The 25,187-nt window shown below is 41.3% G+C and overlaps 2 protein-coding genes and 1 long non-coding RNA gene across 3 annotated transcripts in view; 1 reads left to right on the top strand and 2 right to left on the bottom strand.

Annotated features, from left to right (window-relative positions):
• mtmr11 (myotubularin related protein 11) overlaps positions 1 to 15,635 on the bottom strand; it is a 34,856-nt gene extending 19,221 nt beyond the window's left edge. Inside the window, exons 1-2 of the mRNA XM_007570539.2 lie at positions 14,846 to 15,635; positions 2,975 to 3,044 (exon numbers count right to left, since the gene is read on the bottom strand). Of these exons, the coding sequence (XP_007570601.1) occupies positions 2,975 to 3,044; positions 14,846 to 14,902 (127 nt within the window). The 5' untranslated portion in view covers positions 14,903 to 15,635. The remainder of the gene's footprint in view (positions 1 to 2,974; positions 3,045 to 14,845) is intronic.
• Positions 15,636 to 17,707: 2,072 nt separating this feature from the next.
• Positions 17,708 to 25,187, top strand: part of LOC107838482 (uncharacterized) — a 15,904-nt gene continuing 8,424 nt past the window's right edge. The window contains exon 1 of the long non-coding RNA XR_001664557.1: positions 17,708 to 18,624. This is a non-coding gene — a long non-coding RNA (uncharacterized LOC107838482). The remainder of the gene's footprint in view (positions 18,625 to 25,187) is intronic.
• otud7b (OTU deubiquitinase 7B) overlaps positions 21,771 to 25,187 on the bottom strand; it is a 36,029-nt gene continuing 32,612 nt past the window's right edge. Inside the window, exons 11-12 of the mRNA XM_007570538.2 lie at positions 24,634 to 24,712; positions 21,771 to 23,497 (exon numbers count right to left, since the gene is read on the bottom strand). Of these exons, the coding sequence (XP_007570600.1) occupies positions 22,055 to 23,497; positions 24,634 to 24,712 (1,522 nt within the window). The 3' untranslated portion in view covers positions 21,771 to 22,054. The remainder of the gene's footprint in view (positions 23,498 to 24,633; positions 24,713 to 25,187) is intronic.

Below are 25,187 nucleotides of genomic sequence, written 5' to 3'. Positions count from 1 at the left end.
TTTTAAAGTCTCCTCAGGGAGTGACGGATCTGGAAACACTCCTCCAGGCTACACACTTTAAAGGTGAAGCAAACACAGGGAACATGGTGTCTCAAGTTAAGATTAGACTACAAACTTTGATTCATTCCAGCGTGACTCAGCAGGACAGGTGAAGGTGTTTATGTCGCCCTTTAATCCAATAAAGGCTTTTTTACGGCCTTCCTGTAGCGCTCCAATTGCATAACAAGCCCTTGCTGTTCCAACACTGAGCTGCTCCACATTTACTCACCAATTAAAACAACAAAATCTCATAATACACTCTGCTTTCCATAAATGTATTTTATTATTGGGAAAGTTACTCTTAAACTTCTGTTCATAACCTTCATGGACAGAATTTATAGATTTTGTCCAAAGTGTTGAGGTAATCCATTCTGGCGGCGTCTGGATCTGGTCTCTGCTTTCTGCAGATGATGTGGTTCTGTTGGTAATAACAATTTATTACTTTTTGTTTTTAAGTAACTGTATTATTGTGACTGCATGGCATTGCCACAATAGTCCCACAAACACAAATGCTGCTACTGATAGATTCCCGTTTGTAATCTTCTTTAGGACACCAGTCATATAGAAAGTGTGATTTGTCTCTTTAAGCTGCAAATCATATCTGCACTTAATCATATTATCAAATTTACTGCCATTTAGTGATGCTTTCATTGAACATATCCATTTCAAATTTATAATTTTAAGCCCAACTTCTGTTTTTGTTTTTACATCCATGAAGTTTTATGTTTCACAGTGGAACACAAAAAGCAGCAAAAGATCTAAACAAAGATAATATTCATTCACATGATGCAGGCAATCCAAAACTATTCATTACTCTGGAATTTATTAGATTGATTTGCTTTAACATTTAACTTTTTCTTTAAAAGAAATTGCCTGAATCAACTTCTAAATAATAAATGGAAAAAACATTCACTGATATTACAGCAAATCAAATCATTTTCATAGCTGTGTATTTCTGGTAGAAATGCCTCCATGCCATAACCCCAATCTTCAGTATCCTTAGAAGAACATGAGGGTAAATCTGCCAGACGTATGAGTAATTTTGGTTTGAACCACTACATGCCAGTGGGATTTAAAAGGACATTTTGAATTAAATGATCAGTTTAAGAAAACAAATCTGAGTAAAACTAGAATCAATTGCTCAGAAAGCACTTCATTTTTTTCCCCCAGGCATTTTTGATTTTCTACTGAGGTGCAAGAAGAAAAAAGTTAAACTGATTAAAGAATCGACACATGAAAACCTCAGTGAATAAAACTGTACTTATTCTGTATTTACTTTCTGCAGAACAGTAGTCTAAATAGTTTAAAATATCCAAAATCAACTGGATTAGATTTCAAATCAAAACATAAAGATATCTTCAAGTTTCTCCAGTTTGAAATCTTCAATCTTTAGACATAAAACAAAGAATTAGTTGCCAAATGAAACCAGAGAATCCAAAGATCATCACTCTGTTGTTCATCAGTCAGCTGACTGACAGCTTTAGAGACAGGCAGTAACTTTAGCCTGAGTGGAGAATGATTGTGGCGATGCTCTGAAGGGGGTTCGGCCCCCGGCTTTGTGTGCGGATGGACAGTACACCCCCTCCTCCTTTACTAGCAGCAATGAAACGGTACATGATCTACCCACGGCTGCTGGAGCTGCGCTGACCCGTCTGACCTCCTGCAGGCCAGCTCCGTTTCTGAGGTCCTGTGTCCCGCCGTCACCTGAGAATACTGGTAACTACTGACACAACAGAACGGCTTCTGCAAGCATTTTTTCATCTGTCAAGCATTTTTAATTTTAATCTCCCTCTGATATGAAAGAAAACCCATTAGGACACTTTTCAAAATGTTATTGATGCTTCAGTGACATGTTGCATCATATTTTAGCACAAGGAGAGATGGCACATATTAATTTTGTGCAAAGTGTTTGCATGAAGCTGCAGAATGGGCCAACGGGGAGAAAGTAAGAGTCTGCAGGTGCAACATAAGCCCTTTCACTTGGTGCAGTTACAATGACTCCTGACTCCGCTGTGTCTGAAAGAGAACTTGCCCTTACAAACGACCTCAACACTTAGACAGGAGGGAGCGTGCAAGGTAACATTTAAAAGATGGACTCCTCTACCTGAATCAGAAACGGCAGCATTTACATGCAGCTTTAGCTCCGAGGGAAGTCAAACCAGGTCATGGCAGGGATCAGAAAATAAATGATATATGACATTTATCATTTGCCCTTCTCTTCGAGGACAGCTATACTTTTACTCCAGCTGGAATGAAGGTGAAGAAGAAATGGAGAAAGACAGAACAGTCAGAGGGTTTTACGAGAGAGGAGAAAGAAAGGTTGATGCCAGGACAGGAAAAATAAGAGGAGGCCAAGAACGTCAATATTTAACAGAAAAACATTCAAATCTAACAACAGAATAGGTGCTAAAGCAAAATAGTGCTTCTTTTTGTAGACTTTTCTTCATCACTTTTTTGCTAAAGCATTGATTAATCAGGTTTGATTTTGTCATTCAGACTGTTTTATTGATATTTGTACACAGACCTTTTACTGTTTTGCCAGTGTTGTTGTTTCTGCGTTTAAACTTTCTTTATCTTCTGCCTTGAAAGGAGCAAGAAAATGTTCCCTAAGGTATGAGTAACCACGGCAACAAGGCATTGTTTTTACAATTAGGAGCAGCTGATTAGCATCTCAAATCCCAGAGGAGTTGAAAAGGAGGCTTCATGGATGCAAAGAGAGGATGAGGAAGTTCCAACCATCTCTTCCATCCACCCCAATGGGAGAATCATGAGGACACTGAGAGTTAAAGAAAAGCCGCAAAAGCAAATGAGCTGGATTAGCAGAGCTTGACAACAACTGATGATATCATCCAATATGTTGCTGTGTGGATGTAAAGTTAACCAAATAAATCATTCTCTTGCATCTTCTTGTATTTAAATCTATGAGAGGTCCCACCTGGTAAACACCGGAGTCCAAACACGTCTCGACTCCTGGCGCCGATGCTGCTCTGGCTCAGCATCCTCTCCTAAATAAAAACCACAAAAGAAGATGATCAGAATTTTAACCCTTCAAATGCTGCTGGCCTGAGATGTCAACTCTGAACAAAGACCATGAACAGCAATAAAACAGTTGAGTTCAATAATAGAAATACAGAAAAACTGTTATATAAATTATTAGATTTGCGTTACAACAGGAATGAAATACCTTATGAACATGTGTGTATAGTTTCCACATTTATTTATTAAAAAGGTGAAAATGTTATCTTTAAACATCACCTTGTATTCCATGATGCAACGTGGCGTTGGAAATGTATTCGTCATTAAATTCAAACATTCAACACAGACAAATATAACCATGTTTAAATATTGTTTTAATGTTGTACAGACTTGACTTGTTCACATTGTTTCTATTTCCTCAAGTCCAAGTCATGTTTCAGTCCAACTCATGGCTTTTTAATGCCTGATTTACACAAACAGTTTATTATTATTGTTCTAAATAATTTAATCTTATAAACAACTAACTTTTGAAAGTATTAGGCTTATGAGTTGCGATCAGTAACAATTAAACTCATAGGAGATCATAAACAGGAACATTGTAGTCACTGATGAGGTCAATAAGGTCACAAGTCTCCGGCTCTAACGTCGATTTAGTGACCTGTTAGAGTTGTTAACCTGACCATCCTAACAGTGTCAGAGTGTGTGCCGTTTTGGTCACATGATTCAAGGTGCGAGTTTCAGTAGATAAATACTGACGAGGCTGCAGCGCAGGTGTTAGAAAGACAAAACTTAACACTGTTCAAAGTTTTTCACTTCCTCAATGACTAAGAATCTACATGAACATTTTTCATCACTTCACTCCATGTTGGACCACATTTAACATCAATAGGAAACCATTTTCTAAATCTACACCGACACTTTAACTTATTGAGTTAAAGTGGTGAACAGCTTCCTATGGGTGCTGTAAATGACCATGTAATGAATGAAACTCAGTGCAGCAGAATGCTGAACTTCTTAATGAATAGAACAGGAAATGCTTTTATCTTGATAAAAAGGAAGTGCCTTTGTAATGACACAGGCACCTTCACATGGTGGAGCTGACTTAAGCTTATTTTATTTATTTAAGACGGAGTTTGGTTGGAGACATAAATGTGGCCTTGTTTCCACTGAGTGGACCGGCACGAGTTTGTGTGGTACGTCATTTTCTGTTTCCATTGTAGAGCAATCTGTACTCAACCATTACTGAGCCACCTTAAGTTGCAGGTCATTGGACAATAATATGGTTAGCATGGAGCTACTGACGTCACACAACACAGTCCACTGATTGGGGGTCAGAGAAAATGTCCCTGCTTGCAAGAAGCACAAGACAGTACATCATTAGTATGACGCCATATTAGGCATTCAGGTCTAACCGTAACTGTCCAGTCAAAGCCCAGCTGTAGGTGGAAACGCTCTCCTGAAAACGCTGTAGTGACTCGGACTGATCCATACTGTAACACTCAGTGGAAACGAGGCATAATATGAAACTGGAGCCAAAACAAACAGCTTCCTACAAACCATTAAACACCCACACTTTATGGATGGCTAATAAATCAATTGCACCTTTTCACAGGACAATATGAGCTTGCAGCAGATTACTGTGGGATGTGAGGTCTGAAGCTTACAAACCGGATAGATAAAGATTGTTCATGAGACTTGAATCTATCCCTTAATCCTCTCTGTGCCTGTTCTAGAAACTACAGCTGCTTGTAAATTGTATTATTTTCCATTGTTGGTGAACAAACTGCATCCAAAATGGAAGACTACGTCTTGGTGCTTATTTATTTGGTCCTATGTGATTTACTGAAGATAATTATTTCTTAAATACTCTCTAAACGTATTTTATTTAATAGATTAAGATGATAAAAGGCATTTTTATGAGAACCTTTGAAGACAGTTATTTTGTTTTCTTCCTGTCAAATTATTTCTGCGTAACGTAAAATGGAGACTAAGCATCACAGTCAGCACATGGGGACAGAAGGTTAAGTCACCTTTGAGCTGGACGTGTCCCAGTGGAGTCATTTATAAACAAAGAATAACACCCCCCACCACCCAGTCCTTAAAGACTCCCAGTTTCCATGCCGTCGCTCTGTTTTTTCCGGCTTCCCCCCGATCTCCCCAAAATCTCAGGAAGTCGAGTTCAAGCAGAATCCAGCAGAGCCACAAAGACTTTTCCTAACCAGTAAGAGCTTACTGGCACCATATGCTTTCACTTAACTTTGCTCCTAACTGCCCCCTAAAATTCAACCCCCCTATGGAGGCAATCTACATTTACAGGCCGAACACTCATAACAAGCTAGGAGGGGTGCAATTTGATAGGGTGGGGTGATTACACAGGTGGTGTTGAAGCTCTTAAATAGAACGGAGCGAGAACGGGGAGATCCAAGAAAAGTCCAGACAGCAGAACCTCAGCAGTTCTGACTGAGCTCAGGTCCACAATGAAACAATTTATTACTGTTTCATTAAAGGCACCGGCTCTATCGTGAAACACAAGCAGGCCTTTGAGTCAGCAAGGATGTGTGAACAATAACAATGAATCCAGTCAGTCTGCAGGGCGGCGAAGTCTGTTAGCAGGCTGCTGCTAAAAACTGGACACTCTCTGCTTCATGGCAGAGAAAAAAAACACTGCTCCATGAAAAGGTTGCAAAAAAGTCACACTTATTCATAGCTGCTTGTGTTCTTTGAAACAGAGAGTTTTTGACTGTTTAACAGAAAACAGGTTCTGTAAAAACTGCTTACACATGCACTTAAAATATTAACTAAACGCTTTCTGAATTACATGGTAGGAGAGTGAATGATTGTTTAACATGTTTACTCAGATAATCGGAACAGAATCAAGTCCAAATGCGCTCCCAGCTTCTGCAACAGGCTCGTTAGCAGCCAGAAAGTCTTCTGCACGGAAAAACAGCTTTTATTACAAGGCAGCACAATAAAATTCAACTTCATTGTTCCTTTCTCCCACAGTAAGGCCTCGACATGCCAGCTCTCTGCATCCACACCCACAGAAAACCCACAGCTGAATTCCTCAGCTTCTTTTAAGTGGATCAAAAGTCATTCTTTTCTTGTTTTGTTGTTGGAGCTGGGTCGACTGAGTCAGCTCTCTGAAAGAAGCAGCACAAGTGACCACAACAGCCAACGCCGCAGCTAAACTCTGAACATGTGCTCAACAAAAAGGTTTTACCATTAATAACAATGGCTTTAAATTAATAACATAGTGGTCACAAAATGCTGGCCGAGGTCTCAGTCATAAAACTCAAAATCTATATTCCTGTGGTTGTTTTTCTCAACACTTCACTTTCACATTAACTGGCTTCTGAAGTGCCATTATGAGCGCCGCCTCCTCCCCCCACGCACTGCCTCGCTGCTCCACTTCTTCGCCGCTCCGTTCCCTCCATTCATTCCCAGGGACGCAGGCCAAGCCTGACTGCAGTTTCCATTCCTCATGCTACTGCAGACGCTCTGCTTGTTCCTGGCTCTGGAAGGAACACGCTTCTTTTCCCAAACAAAATCGGTGAAGAAAAGGTCCAAAAGGAAAAAAAACTATTTTCCATCAGTGCTCCACTGGCTTTGATACAGACTTACAGAACTAGAACAAAAGTTAGCATGTTAAGTGGGACTTGGAAGACTAAACAAGGATGGCATGTTTAGAGGACGGAAGGACAAAAGCTCTCCTCTCTCTGAACATTGCATGTCCTTTTTTATTGATATGTCAGGTTGGCTAGTTGTCTATTTAGACGGTGTCAAACATCCTCTGCAGATCCATATCCGACTTTTTCAGGGCAGCCTGAATGGCCTGATTTTTATCTTTTCACCCTCCAAAAGAATCCAGTTTGTGCCACTTTCATTTGTGAAACTAAATCAGATTCATATCAGTTAGTTTTCAAACCGTTTGCAGACAGAATGGGTCATGTTGAATTTCAGACTTTTGCGTCATTGACTGCAGCTTTGTTTCCATTAAATCCTCCTGCAAATTTTGAGTGAACTTTCCAAATGTTACAATAAAGAAAATGTGAATTAGCCATGTTTGGAGTTAATCAACCAGCACAATTTTGTCAGATGTTGACGCCATTTAAGACTGTAATAACCAGGATGTAGAGGTTGCAAACTAAATTAAACCACACATCTGGAAAAAAAATAGAGAGTCTTCCACTCATGGAGTTTTAGATTAAGAAATGTTGTGCCTCTGGTTCGGCACAGACCCACCAGTGAAATCAGGACAAATGCGTTTCCATCTCCCCTTTAGCACATAAACTCTTTTTCAGAAAACCAAAAGTACACCTCAAGCAGGGGTATAAACTTTTTGCAAAATTGAGGAAGTTATTTCAGCATTTCCCCTACTGTATTATAAGCCTGGCGGGCCACCAGGCTTTACTTGTGCCCCCACCAGGCTAAGCATTATTTATTTTTTTAAGTCTTTTAAAAATGATTACATTTTTTGAGACTTAATAGTTGGCGTTCAGGTATGAATCTCCCAATCTTTTAATAGAACATAATTATCAAGTAATATTTTCTAATTTCCTGTCAACTTTAAACATTTTTCAACTCAAAGATGACGGGCTGCTGGATGAATGTCTGCCCTAGGTCCCAACCAATGGGCTTAGCAAGATTTCTGGGGGAAAAGCTTGTATTTTGAATTTTGACATTTCAATCAACCTTTTCAAAAGCAATTCTTCAAAACGCATGTAAAGGACCGTTGACGGAAAAACAGGTCGATTCTACACCAGAAAAAGCCAGATGTGGTAAATCCAGAAACAAACAATGAACCCTTCATCTTGTTGTAACCGTCTGACAACACCGTTAGCTCTCATTGATAGACAACATTAAAATCTAACTATAAACAGCGCTGCACATTATTACTTCATTAAACAGTGCACTGCTGTGTGACGTCTACGTTCTTCTTCACAACATGCAGATGGTTTAAATCAGGGGTCCCCAAACTGTTTCCTTTTTCTGGTCGGGGGCCGGTCTTAGTTTTTGGAGAAAGAAACCTTAGAAAATTCTTGTCGGGGGGGGCGGGGTCCGGCCCGCGGGCCGTAGCTTGGGGACCCCTGGTTTAAATCCTTCACAGAAGTCTGACTGTGGTCACATTTAATCAGAAGTATTAACAACCATGCAACAAAAACAATGAAAAAAAAGTATCAACATCGGCTGTGTGACCGAAGCCTAAGCTGCAGAGGCAAGAAGTCGCACTGTGAGATGGTGAGTAGGTGTGAAGTGGAGGAGAGTCAGTGTTATGGACCCTTTACTATTAACTACATGAACAATCACTGGCAGCTTCAGTTACATTTCAGTTGGGCTCACAGACGTCATAAGTGACGTGTGGAAAATGCAGTTTTTTGCATCATTTAATTTCTCAGGACTAACATGTGAAAAGGCTTTTTGAGTCTGAACCGCTCTGCAGAACTGCGATGAAAGTGCAAAAGAATCAAAGTGATGTCAAGTCCAGACCCAAGTCTGATTGAAATGGTGCGGTGGGACCTTAAGACGGCTGTGGAGAAATAAACGTCTGCAGGCCTACTTGAATTGAAGCAAAGTTGGAAAGAAAAGTGGAGCGAAATCCAAAATTCCTCTAATGAAGAAATGAAACACATCTGTTCTGTCCCATTTTGAAGGGAGCAGCATATTAACGATACTAGGTTGTTCTGTCCTAACCACACGTTGACATTTCGCCCCAAATATCTGCCATTTTCTATCCACAAACAAATCATTCCATATCCATGTGCACAGTTGTCCATTTCTCTTGGTAGTTAGGCATCAAGGAGGATTCTTAATGACGAAAACCATCATACGATTTAATTTAATGGCATATTAATTTCTTTCGTTCTTATATAACAATCCGTTTCCACTGGTTATGGATCTAATTCTTGCCTAGATTATAGAAAATAGCAGATTATGAGTATTGAAAGGCTGAGTGACCTTCTGATTGGAAATGTTATTTATTTGAATCACATAGTTATCATTTCTTAGAAAAAAAAAGGTTTCAAATATCCTCAAGGTGAGTAAGAATTGACAAGCAAATAAAATCTTTGCAGCTGAACAACCAGAAGCAAATCACAAATGTTCTCAGCAGAAACGGGACTTTTTTCAGCAGAAAAAAAGAAAACTTTTTGTTCTTTAAATAAGTATACTGAATTTACTACAAAGGCAACAGAAGATCCAGCATCTAATTTATTCACGCACTAAACAAAAAAAGCCAAAGTGCAAAGAACAAGACTGCCTCAAACAGAAGCAGAAATAGTCAAACTAGGTCTTCCAAGTAAAGGGTACTTGCTGCATACATGCAATTCCTATTAATCTTTTTTCCAAATTCTGATCTAGCTTTAATATTTTTTACCAAAATATTCTGAATATTTCTACCTAGTGATGCTCTACGCTGAAGAGAGATTTGTTTATCACTAAGAATCTCTGCAAAGAGATTTTGCATTTAGCAACGGCTAAAAACAAAAATCCAGTGTTGCACATTGATCAAGTGTTATTTTCACATCTCCTCTCTCTGAAAGTCAGATAACTGGACTCCATCCTGACTTTCAGAAAGACTGAACTTTTCCTTTTGACCAACAGACCTTCAGAGGAGCGCGGCCCTGGCCAGAGGTTGAGAAGAAGCTCTTTGTCTGGCTCCATTAAGCTGGAGGGGCTGCAGCCAGCTGGGGGCCTGGCAGTAGAGGTGGTATTTGGCTGCTGTGGGAGGGGGTGGAGGGTGCGTCCATGCTGGAATGGCACGTTCTTATCAGCCTTTAATCTGCAGCCGCTCTGATGATCCATCGTCTGGCATTTCTGCTTCTGCTGAGCTGTTTGCCTTTCAACTGGCTGCTTCAAAGCTGGAGGGCTGATGCCAGCAGAGCGAACTCCAGAGAAAAGTGCAGCCCAAACGAGGCCCAACATGCACACCGTCTTGTCAAAAAGAGGCCCTTGCCTTCTCTATGTAGCATTTAGGATTCCTACACATCAATTTAAAAACACAATTTGAAGAGCTTTCTTTGTACATTGTGAGATGTAGGAGGAGGTTGAAGTTGTTTCAAGTTCTACTGAAGGTGATTTATTTTCCCAAGTACAAGTGAGAAAAGCAGCACAGCAACAACTCTAAGGTCTATTTTGATTGTTTTCAATCTGGCATGTCTGGTATCAGTCCATAGAGGAACAAAACATAAAATCTGGCAGATAAGAATTTAACATGTGGATCTCTGTAAATATATTTCTAATATTCCTGTATAAATGAAAAACCCTCCAGATGTGACCAACAAATCAAGTAATCTATAAGAAAACTAATTGTTCCATAAGTTAAGTAATGTGATAGGAAGTGACATGGTACAGACAATATGTATGAAAAAGCCATAAAAAGCCAAGAACCATCTAGAATATGCCAGTAATCAAAATCAGCTGGTTTAATATTCAAGATTGTGTCTGACTCTTCACGCTCCAATCGGATGTTTTCCTGAAGTACAGGCTTCGACTGGAGGGTCCCTCCATGGACCACTGGACCTTCAAGATCGAATATTCACAAGTGCATGTCCCTGTCGAATGTGTTTTAGTTGGCCTCCATGTCTCATTTCCTGTCTCACTTTTGATATTCCCCTCAAATTGCTTCGTAGTTTTGATGAAAACAGTCCTCAGGTCTATCTTGGTCGGACAACCGGAGGGTATGGATGTCACTGTACACACCGTGTTTGGAGGAAGAATGGCTCTGAACACCAACCCAAAAACACCATGCTAATGTTAAAGACTGCAGGTGGAAACACCATGGTCTGGGCTGTCCTACAGGTTCTGGTTCAGACAGAACGTGTAAAATTAAAGAACTTTATCTGTTTGAATATCCCAGTCAGTCATCTAACTTGGAAAAAAGATGAAGATCAGAACTCGTGCAAAGCACCCCAAGAAGCTTTCAGGTTTAAAAAAGGTTTGTGAGGAAGAATGAGTCAACATCACATTGGAACAGCGACTGCATGCAACATACAGGATAAGTCTTAACTTACCAAAAAAGTATTTTCTAGGCTGTATTGTCACACATTTTTGTAAGCAAGTCCAATACTTATTCTTTTATGTCATTCCATTTTTTAGCCATAGCTTCATTGTGGATTAAATTCCTTTGATTTCTTTGGAAGAGCGGATTACGTGAGCTGTTGACGACATCTGGTACGAATTTCTTGTCAGTTGAAATATTAGAAACATATTGACTGAGAAAAACGTTGAGGGGTTCATGACTTTTTTCACCACTGTAAGTAGCTGCACAACACAATGAATCCTTGGCTTCATATCTGCTGACTGCAAGGAACCCGTAACAATGTCATATTGGAATTTTGATGGAGTGTTACTTTTTCCAAGGTCCGAGTTTTACAGTAATGCTAAGAAATGCACCATGCCTGTCTAGAGGGAGATGGAAAAAGCAGCACAAGCAGTAAAGTGCTTAATAAATGCATGAAAAGTAGCAGCCAGCTTCAGCTGATCAAACTCCACAGAATAATTAATCATATGCTAGCTCTTACAGTCTGTGTGTTAACAAGTGAAAAACGTGTTTTTTTTTTCCAATCTTCACTGAAGTGGACAACCCAGCAGATTCATCCTAAAGGTCAGAGCATGCAATGCTCAAAGATATGACAAAAGACTGCAGGAGTTTCATCTCAGACTCTACAGGCCTCAGTTAGTACGCTAAATGGCAGAGTTCATGATCATGATGTTCTGCTAATGAAGTTGTTCCCTTGAGTTCCCCTGAACTTCGTGGTGTTGAGTCTTTACATCACCAGATCTGTGTCCCTCTCCATGGATCTTTGATGTCAGTGAATTTTCGCCAGAAACTTTGCGCTGGTCTCCAAGTTCATGATGGTTTGAAAAAGACTGAAAAAGTATGGAAATGTCAATGGAGAAAATTCTTTTACCAGAAACAAATACAGCAGCACAACATGGGTTTGCAGATTTGCTTTTGAATGACGGCCAAGACTTTGAGCAATTTTCTTTGAACAGATGGGAACAAAGCGTAGAGGTTTGACGATACAATAGAAACAGCATATCAGTAAAATCAGCCCATAGCAAGTGCAAAGCACAGTGGTGGAGGGTGGTGGTTTGGGCTTTGTGCTGCAGCTGAGATTTACCAGCTAAATGTTATGCATTAGCAACATTGTGGCTTCAGTTTTGTTTTCTCTGCTTGTCCAACAGGGATTCCAAAGTCATGGACACTCACGGCCTGATGTGGCCGATGAATCAGAACATCACGAAGAGCATGGAGTGAGAATGCAGACAACACTCTGCTTGTTTGGGTTGTTGTTTTGAATTCAGAAAATGGATAACAAGTGTTTTTCCACACTCCGTTTCCTTTTATGTCCCCAAACTTACTCATGCTTCTAAAAAAAATTAATCTTGAAAGTTTTCCGAAATGAACATTTCAGTTTCCGCCTGAACAACTGAGAAAACACACACTTTTTGATTATGACTAGGAAAATGAATGAATTGGTAACCCGTTGTTGTTTGAGCCGATCAAAACGGGCTTTAACTGTAATGAAGAAAGGAAGATTCAACGGCACGTCCAAACGGAGCGACCATCTGATCCCAGATTTAGACTCAGCTTCACCACTCGCTCAGAAAAGTGAAACAAAAGAGTGTGTGGGTGGCCTCAGCGTATAATCTACCGTCCACAGGCCGCTACACTGCATTACCATATCTCTGCCTGAGCCACAAGCCCGCACGCTGATGACTTCCCAACGTCTCATTCTGAGGTAGTAAAAACTCCCAAGTCCTGACCTATCCAGCCTGTCTCCATGACGACAGCCAGATGTTGTGCACAGCACGTCACCCCCCCACCACCACCACCACTTCACATGCAAGCCTCGCCTGAGGGGGAGCAAAGGGAGGCATCTGTTCCCAGTTCCCCCCGCGGCTGCAGAAAATATCCGAGGAGACAAAGCCAGGCTGCGCAACAACACGGCCAAGAACACAGGAAACCCTGTGCTTTCTGTCTAATCATGCATCGACCAAATGTTTCTCCTGTCAGGTGTGCATAATGACACACACCTTTCAGAGCAGTTCGTCGATTCTCCGTAATTGCTCGTGTAATAAAAAGGAGCTGAAATTGTTCAGCACACATCTGTCCAGATGATGAATCACAGGCTGCAGTTTATTCCCACCATGCTGAGAGACATGATTAACATTCCCCTTTGTGGACTGTAATTAGGCTTCCAAGCAGTAACAGTGATTATATGTACCCTCTCTTTCTCAACATGCAAGTCTTTATCCTTTAAAGCAAGTAGAGAGCAGGGAACTGAAAAAACAAGAGGGAATCCAGGATGGATGGAGAACGTCCCAGAGGAGCGCAGCGTCTCTTCCTTATTTCCATTTAAAGACAAGTTTTCATGTTTAAGATGTAGTTAATGCTTAGACTATATCTTCATCATAGTAAATAAAGAACGGCAAACAAAACAAAGGTCTTCATGTTTATTATGTCAAATCTGACAAGTCTGATCTTAAAGTCTGATCCAAGTTCGTTACTGGCCTGTTTGGTTTTCCTTTCCAAACAGGCCATCCTGCTGGTTTAGGGAAGCAGGATGGTGCTTAACAGACAGGAGACTACAGCAATGGTGTCCAAATTTAGTCCTCAAGGGTCGGTATACTGCATGTTTTCGGTTCAACAAGCCTGATCCAAACGATGGTTCATTAGCAGAACCTCTGCAGAACTTTATGACATCCTGAGGAGGTAGTTGGCCCATTTGAATCAGCTGTGCTGGAGCAGAAACACATGTAAAACTGGCAGAACACCAGATGAGTCCAACGGAGAGCAACACAAATGGCTAATTAACCCAACATGCATGTTGTTGGGCTGCTGGAGGAAGCAGAGAACCAATGAATGCATTGGGAGAACAGCCAGGATTCAAACCCAATACCTGCTTGCAACTAATCCAGTGTGCAATTTGGGTTTTCCATTAAACATAATAAGGCTGTTTTTTCTTTCGCTCGCTATTTTACAGACTTAATCAGATCTAAAAATAAAAAAATCCCAGTAACTAGTTATGCATCACTCTGTTGTCCAACTATAAAATCTTGCCACTTTTCCACGAAAAGCTAGGGAGTGCCGGCCTGACAATAAATGCATCAACAAGGACTTTGATTTTCAGGAAGAATCAAAGGTTAACAACTGGAGCTGCAGGAAAATATGCAACTGAGCATTTTGGTAATGATGGTAATGTGATGAACCCACATTCACCTCTGTGTGAACTTTAGCATCTCTGTCATTAAAACCAGTTGTAGAAACGCTTGTGATTCAGTCTACTGTGCAGCTTTAATTAGGAAATTGAAAAGAAAATTGGTACTGGCAAAAAGACCGATCGATGCTTTCAAACAAGAGTATTTTTAAGGGAGTGTGCAGGAATCCTGGTGGTTTAATCCGGCCGGTCTGGTTGAACATTTATAGCTCAGCCTCCTGAATGATGGCTGGTGTTTCCTGCATCATAACACTGCCCTTTTCCTGCCTCCTTCTGTGCTTTATGGTCACAAGCAGAGTTATGAAGACGGACTGTAGCACTGACAGCCAAATCAAATGCTTAGATAAATATTTAAAGTCTCTTAAATTAAATATGAGGCAGGAAATACACATGAGATAAAAAATAAAGCTTCCAAATATGATCAGATCGGTTTTAAATAAGAACTGGATGGTTGTCTGACAAGCAAAAAAAAAATAAAAAATCTTAAACAACCATGAGCTGTTTATGGGTCTCACTTACACATCTGCTGTGGATAAACTAGAATAGGCAGAAGTAGGTCAGACTCAGAGGGACTAGTTAGCGCCAGTTAGCCTGTCCCGTAACCTCACCTTAATATCTGGGAGCATCTGCCTCACTTTGAACGTCGTTCTGGATCCTGTCAACATCTTTTTGGACTGTTTCAGAACCGACAACCAGGAAGAATCCAGGAGGGAAAACGTGTGCTGTCTGAAGCTAATGGTTACGGGTTAGCGTCCTGCTTCGTCCATCCGTTTCCAGCGGAGGAAAACCGTTAAAACGGCGTTGAACAGCGGCCACCAGCAGTAGCAGCAGCCCGGCTTCTTCTTCTTCTCCGCCTCCTCCTCCTCCAGCTGAGGTTTTCGGTGTGAACAAGCCAACTGTTCCAGCTTTTTTCATCGCTTTCTGTGCGGACAGCATCTGCCTCTCAACCCGCACAGAGAGAAAAATAAAGAAAACAAGAGCACACCCTGCCTGAGAGCGGCCACAACTCACTGAGCTTAGTCACTCAAACCGAGAGATGTGTTCACGGTTCCGGCCGGGACCCGTTCCGTTTTGTTTGTTTGTTCCTTCGCCATAGTGAAGCAGGGAGGACTGAAGGAGAGCGGGCTCTTAAAGAGACAGTGAGGCTGGACTCGGGGACAGTCTTCAGTCAGCATTCACAGAAAAACCCGCAGGAGACTGGATATGTTCTGGTCTCGCTTCTGTTTGGAACGAAAATCACGCTTCGGGGGGTTAGCAGTCTTTCCTGATTTTTATAGACTCCCTGAACTCACCATCAGTCACCACTGAAGTTAATAGCTATAGGCGGGTAGTGACTGGTGGCTACATTTACTTCAGTAACTATTTTGAAAAATGAGTCAATTTTACTACACTGTACTTTTACTTTTGTAATATTTTACAGTAGTAATATGGCTACTCTTGAATAAAACTGAGTAAAAAAAAATTGTTTCATAAGTTTTTTGTTGAAAAAAAAAAGCTTTAAAGTTTATTCTGCTTGAATTTGTTTTTCTTTGTTATTCAGTTTAGTCTTTAAAATACCAGAAGTTACATAACTCAATATCTGTCACATAATCACATCATCTCCAAATATCAGGTGTTATTACTTAACACTTAATTAATTAATTAGCCTTTTACATATACACACAATGTTAGTAAATATTTGATTTATTTGGTTATTTGGAATACTTGGTTATTGAGGATGATATAAATAATTTACATGCCATACAATTTAATAAATACAATGAAATTTTAAAATAGATGTGTATCATAAAGTTCTTGGTTTAATGAAGACACTTTTACATTAAATCTGCAGGGGTGTGAATAACTTTGGGTTTAGCTACATATTCACCTGGTGGGATGTCCAACTTTGAATTATTCTAAAAATATTTATTAAAATTCACTTGAACATTTAATATTCAATATTTATTTGAAGATTTTAATGTATTATACACATTCATTTATAAACATTTCCTATTATCAGAAAATACTTTCAGATTTTGTTGCGTTTTCTTTGAGTCACCAGCCACTCACTTCAAATTAAATTCACTGTTGTCTTCAGACAGTTTTGTACTAGAAGAAAAAAAAGTTGAGATGACGACTAACATAACACATATTCTGACCCTCCCCTTTAGCCTGTTCTCTATGTCTCTCAGTGAAGCAGCAACATTTGAGTTTGTGTTTGCATCTGTGACAAACAGCAAAACAAAAACAAAATTAAAAAACAACTTGCAGATGCAACTTGATTCCTATCCAGAGTCAGCCAATAGATTTGGTTTGCTTAGGATCATGACTTTATTTTTTCATCTTTTAATTAATTACTTGATTACAATTAGTTATTTCCACCAATTTAATAGTTAAAACTGGTGAGTTAGCCATTTTAAAATATGAGGTAACATAGTTTGAGCATTTCAGTGTAACCATCAGATACCAGCTGTGGAGCACAGCGGTGGAGTTCGGATGGTTTGGGTCTGTTTGCATCCAGCAGAACGATAAAGGAAAATGTGCAGCGTTCCCTGAAGAGAGAGGCGAGGATACATTTACAGAATGTTGTTTGTTTAAACCTTAAACAGTACTTTTCAAAAAGCAGACTAAATAAGCTTCAGCTAGATTCCCTTTGTACAGGATGTCCAAGTTTTCGTTTTCCAACATGTTCTTCTTTATGTAAAAGCAGACGCAGCCACAACTGGTATCTAAAGGAAGCCATTTTTATTATACAGGAATGAATGTCAAGAAACGAAGCCAACTTTTTTCTACTCTATAGAAATTATCTTTACATTAAGAAACAAACAACCAAATAATTATAATGTTCCATCTGCAGCCTGTTTTCTTACCTTACTGTGATCCTCAGACAAATCCGTGCAGGAATCTTTTCCCTCTCATTCACAGCAGTGCAAGGAACCAAGACTGTAGGCGTTTCAGGAAATCCTTCCCAGGAAGAAAAGGGAAAGTTTGAGTAATCCTGAGCTCTGCTGAGCAGGTGAGGCGTCCCAGTCAACTAATATAGAGGTCTGGATTTTTTTAAACCACATGGGAAGCTGTTTAATATTGCATCAGGGTTTCCGATTTCTCTAATACATAAAACAGTCACAGACACAGGAGCGTGGATTATCTGAGCTGGGAGATATTCACTAATGTATTATGCAGCAAGGTTAAGATAAAACAACGAAACGGAGAGCAAATAAGAGAAAAGTTTTGCAATAAAAACACTTCCAGGTGATCAATTTCTTCAGAAATAGCTTAGGATTCAGATGAAAGCCAAACTGGAGAGTCTATAATGTTTTTAATGCTTCTTAGTGGGATTACAGCCACATATTACTTTCATGTGTTTTTTATTTACTGGTTTGCTTTAACATCTGGTAGAAAATTTGTTTTCTTGAAGGAGAAAAAGACTTTTTTAACTTTGGTAAGTTTACTTTATAGCTAAACTTACTATTTATCCAATATTCAAATTTCAAGGTTTGTTGTTTTGGATTAAACTGACAAAATGGAGCTACTCAACAAAAACAGAAGAGAGACGAAAGATCCTTGAAATACAATGAGAATTTATTCAAACGGTGCAAAAAAAAAAAAAAAAAAATCATAATACCTAACATAAAATCTGATGTTCTTTCTATCCAGATTGCACGGTCACACAGCCTTTTAAAACAAACCAAAAAAAAATTAAAGATAGAAAAATCAAAACAGAACAAATTACAACAAAGAACAAAAATCAGGTTAAAGTAACGCACAAATTTGGTAAAATGGTTCGCCATTTACATGCAACAGTTCCAGTCCCATGCAGCTCGGAGGTTTTCCCCGTTGCCCCCAAATAAAAGATCATAGAAAAATATAATCGAGTCAACGGTGCTGCAAACTAATGCGGAGCCATTTCTCTTCTTGTTCTGAGGAAATGAGCAGAGTCAAAAAAAAACTTCTTTAATTGAAGCACGGACTGATGGCTGCAGCATCAAAAATGAAACGTTCACAAATTTAGAAAGCAACAAACAGCCGGACTTCTAGACAATTAGCCAGAAAGAACATCCTAAATGATCTCAACTAAACTTCCTACAAGGAAACAAATTCGAAAGAACAGAAAAAAAATCTCACTATAAATATATAGATATATTTATTCTCAAATTGTTTTGTCAGTATTAAGGAAATTTTTCTCAATGAGAGGAGCCTCAAGTATCAAAAAGGCCCATGTGGGGGTTTCCTTCAACAGCCCAAACATTTCCACCCCCAGATCCAGGCTCTTTCCAAGCTTATTCTCAGAACTGTGGAAGTTTCCAACAAAATACATTCTTACCCTTTTAAAAACACTGTAAAACTTTGGGCTTACAAAAATAACTCGGAACATATTTATACAACCTCACAGGCGCTTCTGTTTGTTGTTTGTTGTCTCTATATATAGTTTGCAGGATGTAAAAACTGAGTTTGGGAGATAATTATTACTTTGGAGGAAAGGAGAGAAGAGGAAAAAAAGCAAGTTTTTCTCCCCAACAAAAGATTTATTCATGTTTATCAGTTAAAATCCTACATTACCAACACATGCTGACACACATTCACACTGACGACGGTTGCGTTTCGTTGAAAATTGAGCAGCTTTAGCAACATCTTGCTATTAAATAGTGTTTAAACAACACTAATAAAAACACACCTTATTATCCGTTTAATGGGGGGTTTAGTGTTTGTAGTTAGAGCAGCAGGGCCAGAATCAAAACCGAGTCCATACGGAAAACAAGACAGGAGCACCCTCTAGCGGGCAAGGCAGTGAATTGCATACTATTTTGTGCTTTTCTACCAACCTCAATGAGAGAAGACTGAACAAGCAGAGCAACTGGAGTCCAACATCATGGCTTCTTGTAGTGAAACGATAAAACAGCAAGACGTGAGAACCACAACAGTCTTGAACTCGAAGTAACAAGGAAGACTCAAATAAATCCACCCCATTATCAGCTTATTTCCAGCGCTTAATAGACATGACGAGGGTGTAATTTTCAAAGGGACCGATGCTAGTTTAAAATTGTGCAATTATTTGCTTGGTTTAGCGGTCAGCAGTGAACTGGAAGGAAGCGGTTGGAATAAAAGCCTCTAGTTTGAGCCCCGTACTTCCAGGCGGCAGTGTCTGCAGAGACAGGGAGGGGAAAAAACAAAAAATCCAGGAAACATCTGGAAAAGTGCTTAAAGGGAGGAGAATAAAACACCTTCAGCCTCTAAGTAAATTATCCGAGGTGGTTTTCATTTGACCTACGCAAGTAGGAAACAGGAATTCTTAGAAATCTTGTATTATTTCAGAAAATCGTTATATTTTTAATTTAAGCTTCGATAAGAACCTTGTGTTAAACCCAGTGTCTGATTTATTTAGTGTTTGTTCTTCATTTGGTGCAAAGAGCATTTAAAACAGCCAGTGTAGCAGCTGACAGAAGACTGAAAACAGAAGAAAAACTTTCCCACACCTTTGAAATTCACCTGCAGCACCTGAAATCAAACCAGAGCGCCGCTTTACGCATCGACGCGGCCACGATCCGTTCCTTCCTGCAGCAGCTTTAAAAGTCAACCCGTCCAAGTTCAGGACTGCCATTTGCATGTTTTTGTTCCCGTTATACTGCGCGGAAAAGATGCGTCTGTCAAGAGTCAGGGGAAAAAAAAAAAAAGCTATTTCACTTCCAGAGTGGGCGAGTAGCGTCACAGATCTCAGCTGATGCCATTGCTTTTAATTACAGCGCCTTGTGCAAAAGTATCCAAACCCCTTCAACTGGTTTCAGCTTCTGTCGCACCAAGACCAGAAACTTCTGTTCATTTTATTGGGATTTTATGCGAATGAGAAAGCAGTATGTAATTATGATCTGGAAGGAAAATAATAGATGATTTTGAATGTATTTGTATTCAGCCCTCCTTTACAGTGATACTCCTAACTAAAACACACAACAAACAATTACATTTAACCACTGACGGCCCAGAAAATGAGATAATCAGAGAAGAGGCCAAGAGGCAACATGGCAACTCTGTTTACAGAGAAAAGTGACCTTTTCTGGAAGCGTTGCACAAAGAAAGTCATTGTTTTATCAAATGGAGAGAAAAAAAAGAACACACAGCTGAACACCACCACTGTTAAACACAATGGTTGCGGTATGATGCTGTGGGAATGCTTTTCTTCAACAGCAACAGGAAGTTGATGGAAATAACGGAACCAAATACAAAGTAATCCTGGAGAGAGCGTTTATAGTTACCCTAGAAAGACTTAATCAACACATACTCCTGTGTTAAAATGGCCTAGTCAAAGCCTGGACCAGACTCAAACTCTTCATCCCATTTTAGTTTCTAGATGTGTAACGCTAAAAGAAAATCCGTAGCTGCAGGATGAGCATTGCTTTTCAAACCCTGCACCGTTTTTAACGTCTGTTGCTCCATGACCTAAAATCCCAATAAAGACAAATCAAAGTTTGTGGATCTAAGCTGAGAAAATATGGGGCTTCAATACGTCTGCAAAGCAGCTTGGCTGTGCTGAACCTGCTGACATCTTCCAGATCCAGTTTTCATCTGATTGAGTTAAAATAAGAAAAAAAAGGGGGGCGGGGAATTTATTGCAGGGGTGCTGATTGTTGCGTTTTAGCACCTCAGCAGCGTCTTTCTGCACGTCGAGCGATAAACAGTAGTTTCAGTTTGCATAATGCAAATATCGAGTAGAAGCAATCCGACGAGGACAGAGGCATCCAGTAACAGTAAGGTCATATCCGTAACACTGATGTTGGACTAAACATGTGAAGCGGAGACAGTTGTGCCTTCTCCAGTTGTGCTTGCATCACTGCTAGTTGCCTGCATGAGTGTTATATACGATGCCTGCAGTTTACATTCCCTCCACTAGGAGGAGACAGTAGCCAGGTGTTTAACTCTTACCAAGGAGGAGAGTCGACAGAGTGAAGCCGACCCCTCACCACCTCTTCAAATGAAACAGAATCTGTCACCAAAGCAGTTGTTTGTGCAGTTATCATTTTAAAGACATTAATAAATGTTTCCAGAGGTCATAGGTCAACCAGTCAGTTCATATTTACAAAATCAAACTGAATATGGTGTCAATCAACTGTGACACATTTGTGCAGCAAACAGTTTTGTTTGTGCCATTACAATTTTTAAGATTTAAAAAAGAAATTCTCACAAGTCACTAGAGATTAACGTTTATGCCACAACCTTTAAAGAAATATTAATGAATGTTTTCAGGGGTCATCAGGTCAACCTGGCTTCCCAGTTTTACAAAATCAAACTAATTTGGTGTCAAATAACTGTGGCAAAAAATAAAATAAAATTAAAATAGTTGCACAAACAAGCAACCAGCAGGTTGATCTCAGAAGTTTTTAAGCCCTAAAAATAAAAGACAAAACAACATTTTTTGCTGCACGAACCAGCAAATGTAGCACAGCTGATTGACACCATGTTTCCTTGGGTTCTGTAAATGTGGACTGACTGGTTGACCTTTGATGACCTCTGGAAACATTCATTAATATCTTTAAAATGATAAATTTGTGCTACACAAAAATGTAACATTTGACACAAATTTTGTTTAATTAGAAGAAGTGGGATTTGGGCATAACTTCACTCTGGTGGAGAGTTGAAGTCCACACATTCACACGCGCACGCACGCACACGCACGCACACACACACACACTCAACAGCTGCATAAGAGCAAAAACGTAACAGAAGTGCAGTCAGTTTCTTCGACGGTCTCTTCCCCAGTTTCTTCTCGTTGCCTTCAACAGGAAATGACACGGTAAGGGGTCGTTCCCCGTTCTGTTCAACTGAAACACAAAAAGGCCACTCTTCGCTCAGAAGCGGTGGACGGCCGGCTCCGCCTCCCTCTTCCTCAGCTCCTCTCGGTAGCAGTATGAGCAGTAGTTCCCCGTCTCCGGGTGGCCGTAGTAGTTGCAGCTGGGTGTCCGACAGCGGCTGGACTGCAGGCCGGCCAGGCCGCCCGCGCTGCCCAGAGAGTAGTGTCTGACGGGAGGCTGCCCACTCCGACAGTCCAGGCCGGCGTTCAGCTCCCGGAAACCGTTGGTGTAGCCGCCGGCGATGGGCTCAGCGCCGGGGTAATCGGGCGGGTCAAACTCCGGCAGGTAAGAGGGGGCGAGCCGGGAGGGGCTGAGGGACGAGGGGATGTACTGCGGGTGGGAGGGACCTGGCGCGGCGGGGCAGTGGCGGGGCAGCGTCGCGTAGGCGGGGAGGCCCGGGTAAGAGGTGGCTGGAGAGCCGCCGGCCAGCTGGCGCCGTGCATCCAGGTGGCTGTGCATGTGGAGGTGCTGAGTCAGTGGCGTCGGCACGTGGGGCTGGTCGATGAACGACGGGCGAGGGATGGGGATGACCGCGGAGTAGAGGGAGGGGCTCAGCGGCGTGGGGTTGAAGGAGGGCGGTAAGGTCTCCGTCAGCTCCTCTTTGGCGTCAAACGGCCGGTAGCTCAGCTCCTCCTTCTTCGGCGGCTGGAGGTTATTGGTGACGCCTTTCCGCTCGGCGTCGCGCCGCTGCTGCTCCTGCTCAGCGCGGAAGCGGTCCTCGGCGTCGGAGAGGTAGCGCTGGATCATCTCCTCCTGAAAGGGCTGGCGGTTGCTAGTGGTGAGGAGGCTGGCAAAGATGAGCTTCCTCTCGCCCTGCATGGCGGCCCGCAGGATGCCCAGGCTCACCTTCACGTCGGAGCTGTACTTGTAGTGCTCACTCTCTGTGCTGCTGCCGCCGCTGCTGCTCATGCTGCTCATGGTCCCTAGGAGGCGCTCACTGCCCGACGACGGCGACCCTTTCCCGGAGTCCTCAGAGGCCTGGGCGGACGGCGAACTGTCCTTGCTGCCCTTTCTGCCCCTGAATGAGCCCTTCTTCTTCTCCCCGCCTTCCGGTTTGGTGCCGGCCGCTCCGGCGTTCTTCCCCGTCATCAGCCCGCCGACGTTCTTCTTCAGCTTGCTGCCCAGCGTTTTCCCAAAACTGCCGAGCTTGTTTGCCACAGAGTCCGCCCTCTTCTTGTCTTTGTCTTTATCCTTCTTGGTTTTGTCCTTCCCGCCCGTCCCGGCGCCGGCGGACCCGCTGCTGGAGGAGCTGGAGGAAGAAGACGAGCTGTTTTTGGCCAACGAGCCACTGCCGTTGGCAGTGGAGCCCGCCATTGCATCTCCGTTGCCATTGGAGCTGCTGCTGACCGACTCCTTGTCCGACTCTCCGGAGTCGGGAGGCGTTCGGGCGTCCTCTCCAGCGGACGCTGTGGGGGATTCGGGCTGGGCCAGAGGGGCTTGCTGCAGGCAAACCAAGCAGAAAAACACTTAGTGCACCAGGTTAATGTTTAAATTTAACTTTAGCTCTGGTTTTAGCTCAGTGAGAGAAGAAAAATAAACAGAGATGTAAAGAAATAACACATTTCAAATAACCGGGTCCCGATAAGCAATTAGTTTTTACAGGCAAGTTTCATAAATTCATTAAAAGCAGATCTGGGCGCATCAAACCCTGTTGTGATCTTCACAAAAAATACAACAACTGTATTTAATTAGTCTTTTGTGTTGCAGCCATTGTTTTAAATTGACAGATTTTAATTTGTCTAAACTGATTTTATCCTGATTAAAAACAAAAAGCCTGCATCTGCAGCTGCAGTCATGTGCCTCACAAAATCAGTTCAGGAGCCACAAATGGCCCCCGGGCCACACTTTGGACACCCCGGCTTTAGACAAAGGAGATGAATGTGAAGAAAATCAAACCAGAACATCTAAACCTCGATTCACGTTCGTCAGATTTTCTATAATATGGAAGTTTAGAAGAATAAACTCAGACAAAAACAAAAGTTTTGGAGTTTTTTATTTGGTCAACAAAAGCCAGAAATGTTGACGTTTTTAAATCCACTGTCTCTTTCAGGTCGGATCCATCTTGATCAGAATTAATTTGTGTCCTGAATCAGAGGTGTGGTTTTTGCTGATAATTTGAAGGAAATGCATTTAAACATTTGTTCTGACTGTGAATGTGTGCGCTGTGAAAGGGAAGCAGAACTGGTCTGTCGATCTCTCATCCTGTGAGACAGGAAGGCCGACAGCGAACTGCTGAGCCTGTGGCTTAATGAGGGAGGCAGCAACGCCTCATTAGAACCTGGCGCTGATCCATTCTGAGCGCTCAGAAAACTCAACATGCCACTACACTTGATTGTTTTTAGACTCCGCACACACGGAAGTGCGACTTCTGTGTTTTTAAGGGAATTTTACAACACGCCACATGTTCCAAACATGACATGCATGAAAGCGCACGTCATGATTGGAGTCATTCATTTTACGCCCATATAAACGGTACATTTGGACGTTTTATTCAACGATTTTTTCACACTTAAACGATTTACTTTGGTTTGTTTTCAACCGGAGCAGGTGAGTTTGATGGAGCAGCTCGTTTTTACCTCACATGGCAGCGGCAGCCAGGTAACCGTCAGGTAGGTGTGTAACATCTGCAGCTTGGCCTCCAACGAGAGCGCCACACTGGGAGGAAAAAATAGATAAACAAGTTCAGTTCTGAGGCGGATTCTGCTGCTACATGTCCACCGTCACCACATGAGGAACGACTGCTGCAACCGGCTGGGCTTCTGAGATTACAGAAAAAAACTTAATAAAACTGGAGGAAAACATAATAAATGATCCCAATTGAATCGGAATCTCAGTACAGAGAGGGTCACTGTGCTGATCTGATTATATATTTCTATAAATAAATTACACCCGTTAGTATTTAGGGAGGAAACAAATAATTGGATCAATTGCTTATTAAACTAATCATCAACTAATTTAGTAATCGATTAATCATTAACTGGAGTCCACAGACTCTAAAAAAGGCCTTTTGTTAAAAGAACAACAAACTCAGAGCAGATAATTGTAAAAAAAAAAAATATATACACATATTTTTTTTTTCCATTTAAAACAATAATTGTCAAGTTAAAACAGCAAATGGTGCATTAGTGGG

The sequence above is a fragment of the Poecilia formosa genome, unplaced genomic scaffold, assembly GCF_000485575.1.
Source record: "Poecilia formosa unplaced genomic scaffold, Poecilia_formosa-5.1.2 Scaffold263, whole genome shotgun sequence".
NCBI lineage: Eukaryota > Metazoa > Chordata > Actinopteri > Cyprinodontiformes > Poeciliidae > Poecilia > Poecilia formosa.
Note: the sequence above shows the minus strand (reverse complement) of the source record. Positions and strands in the feature narration are given on the sequence as shown.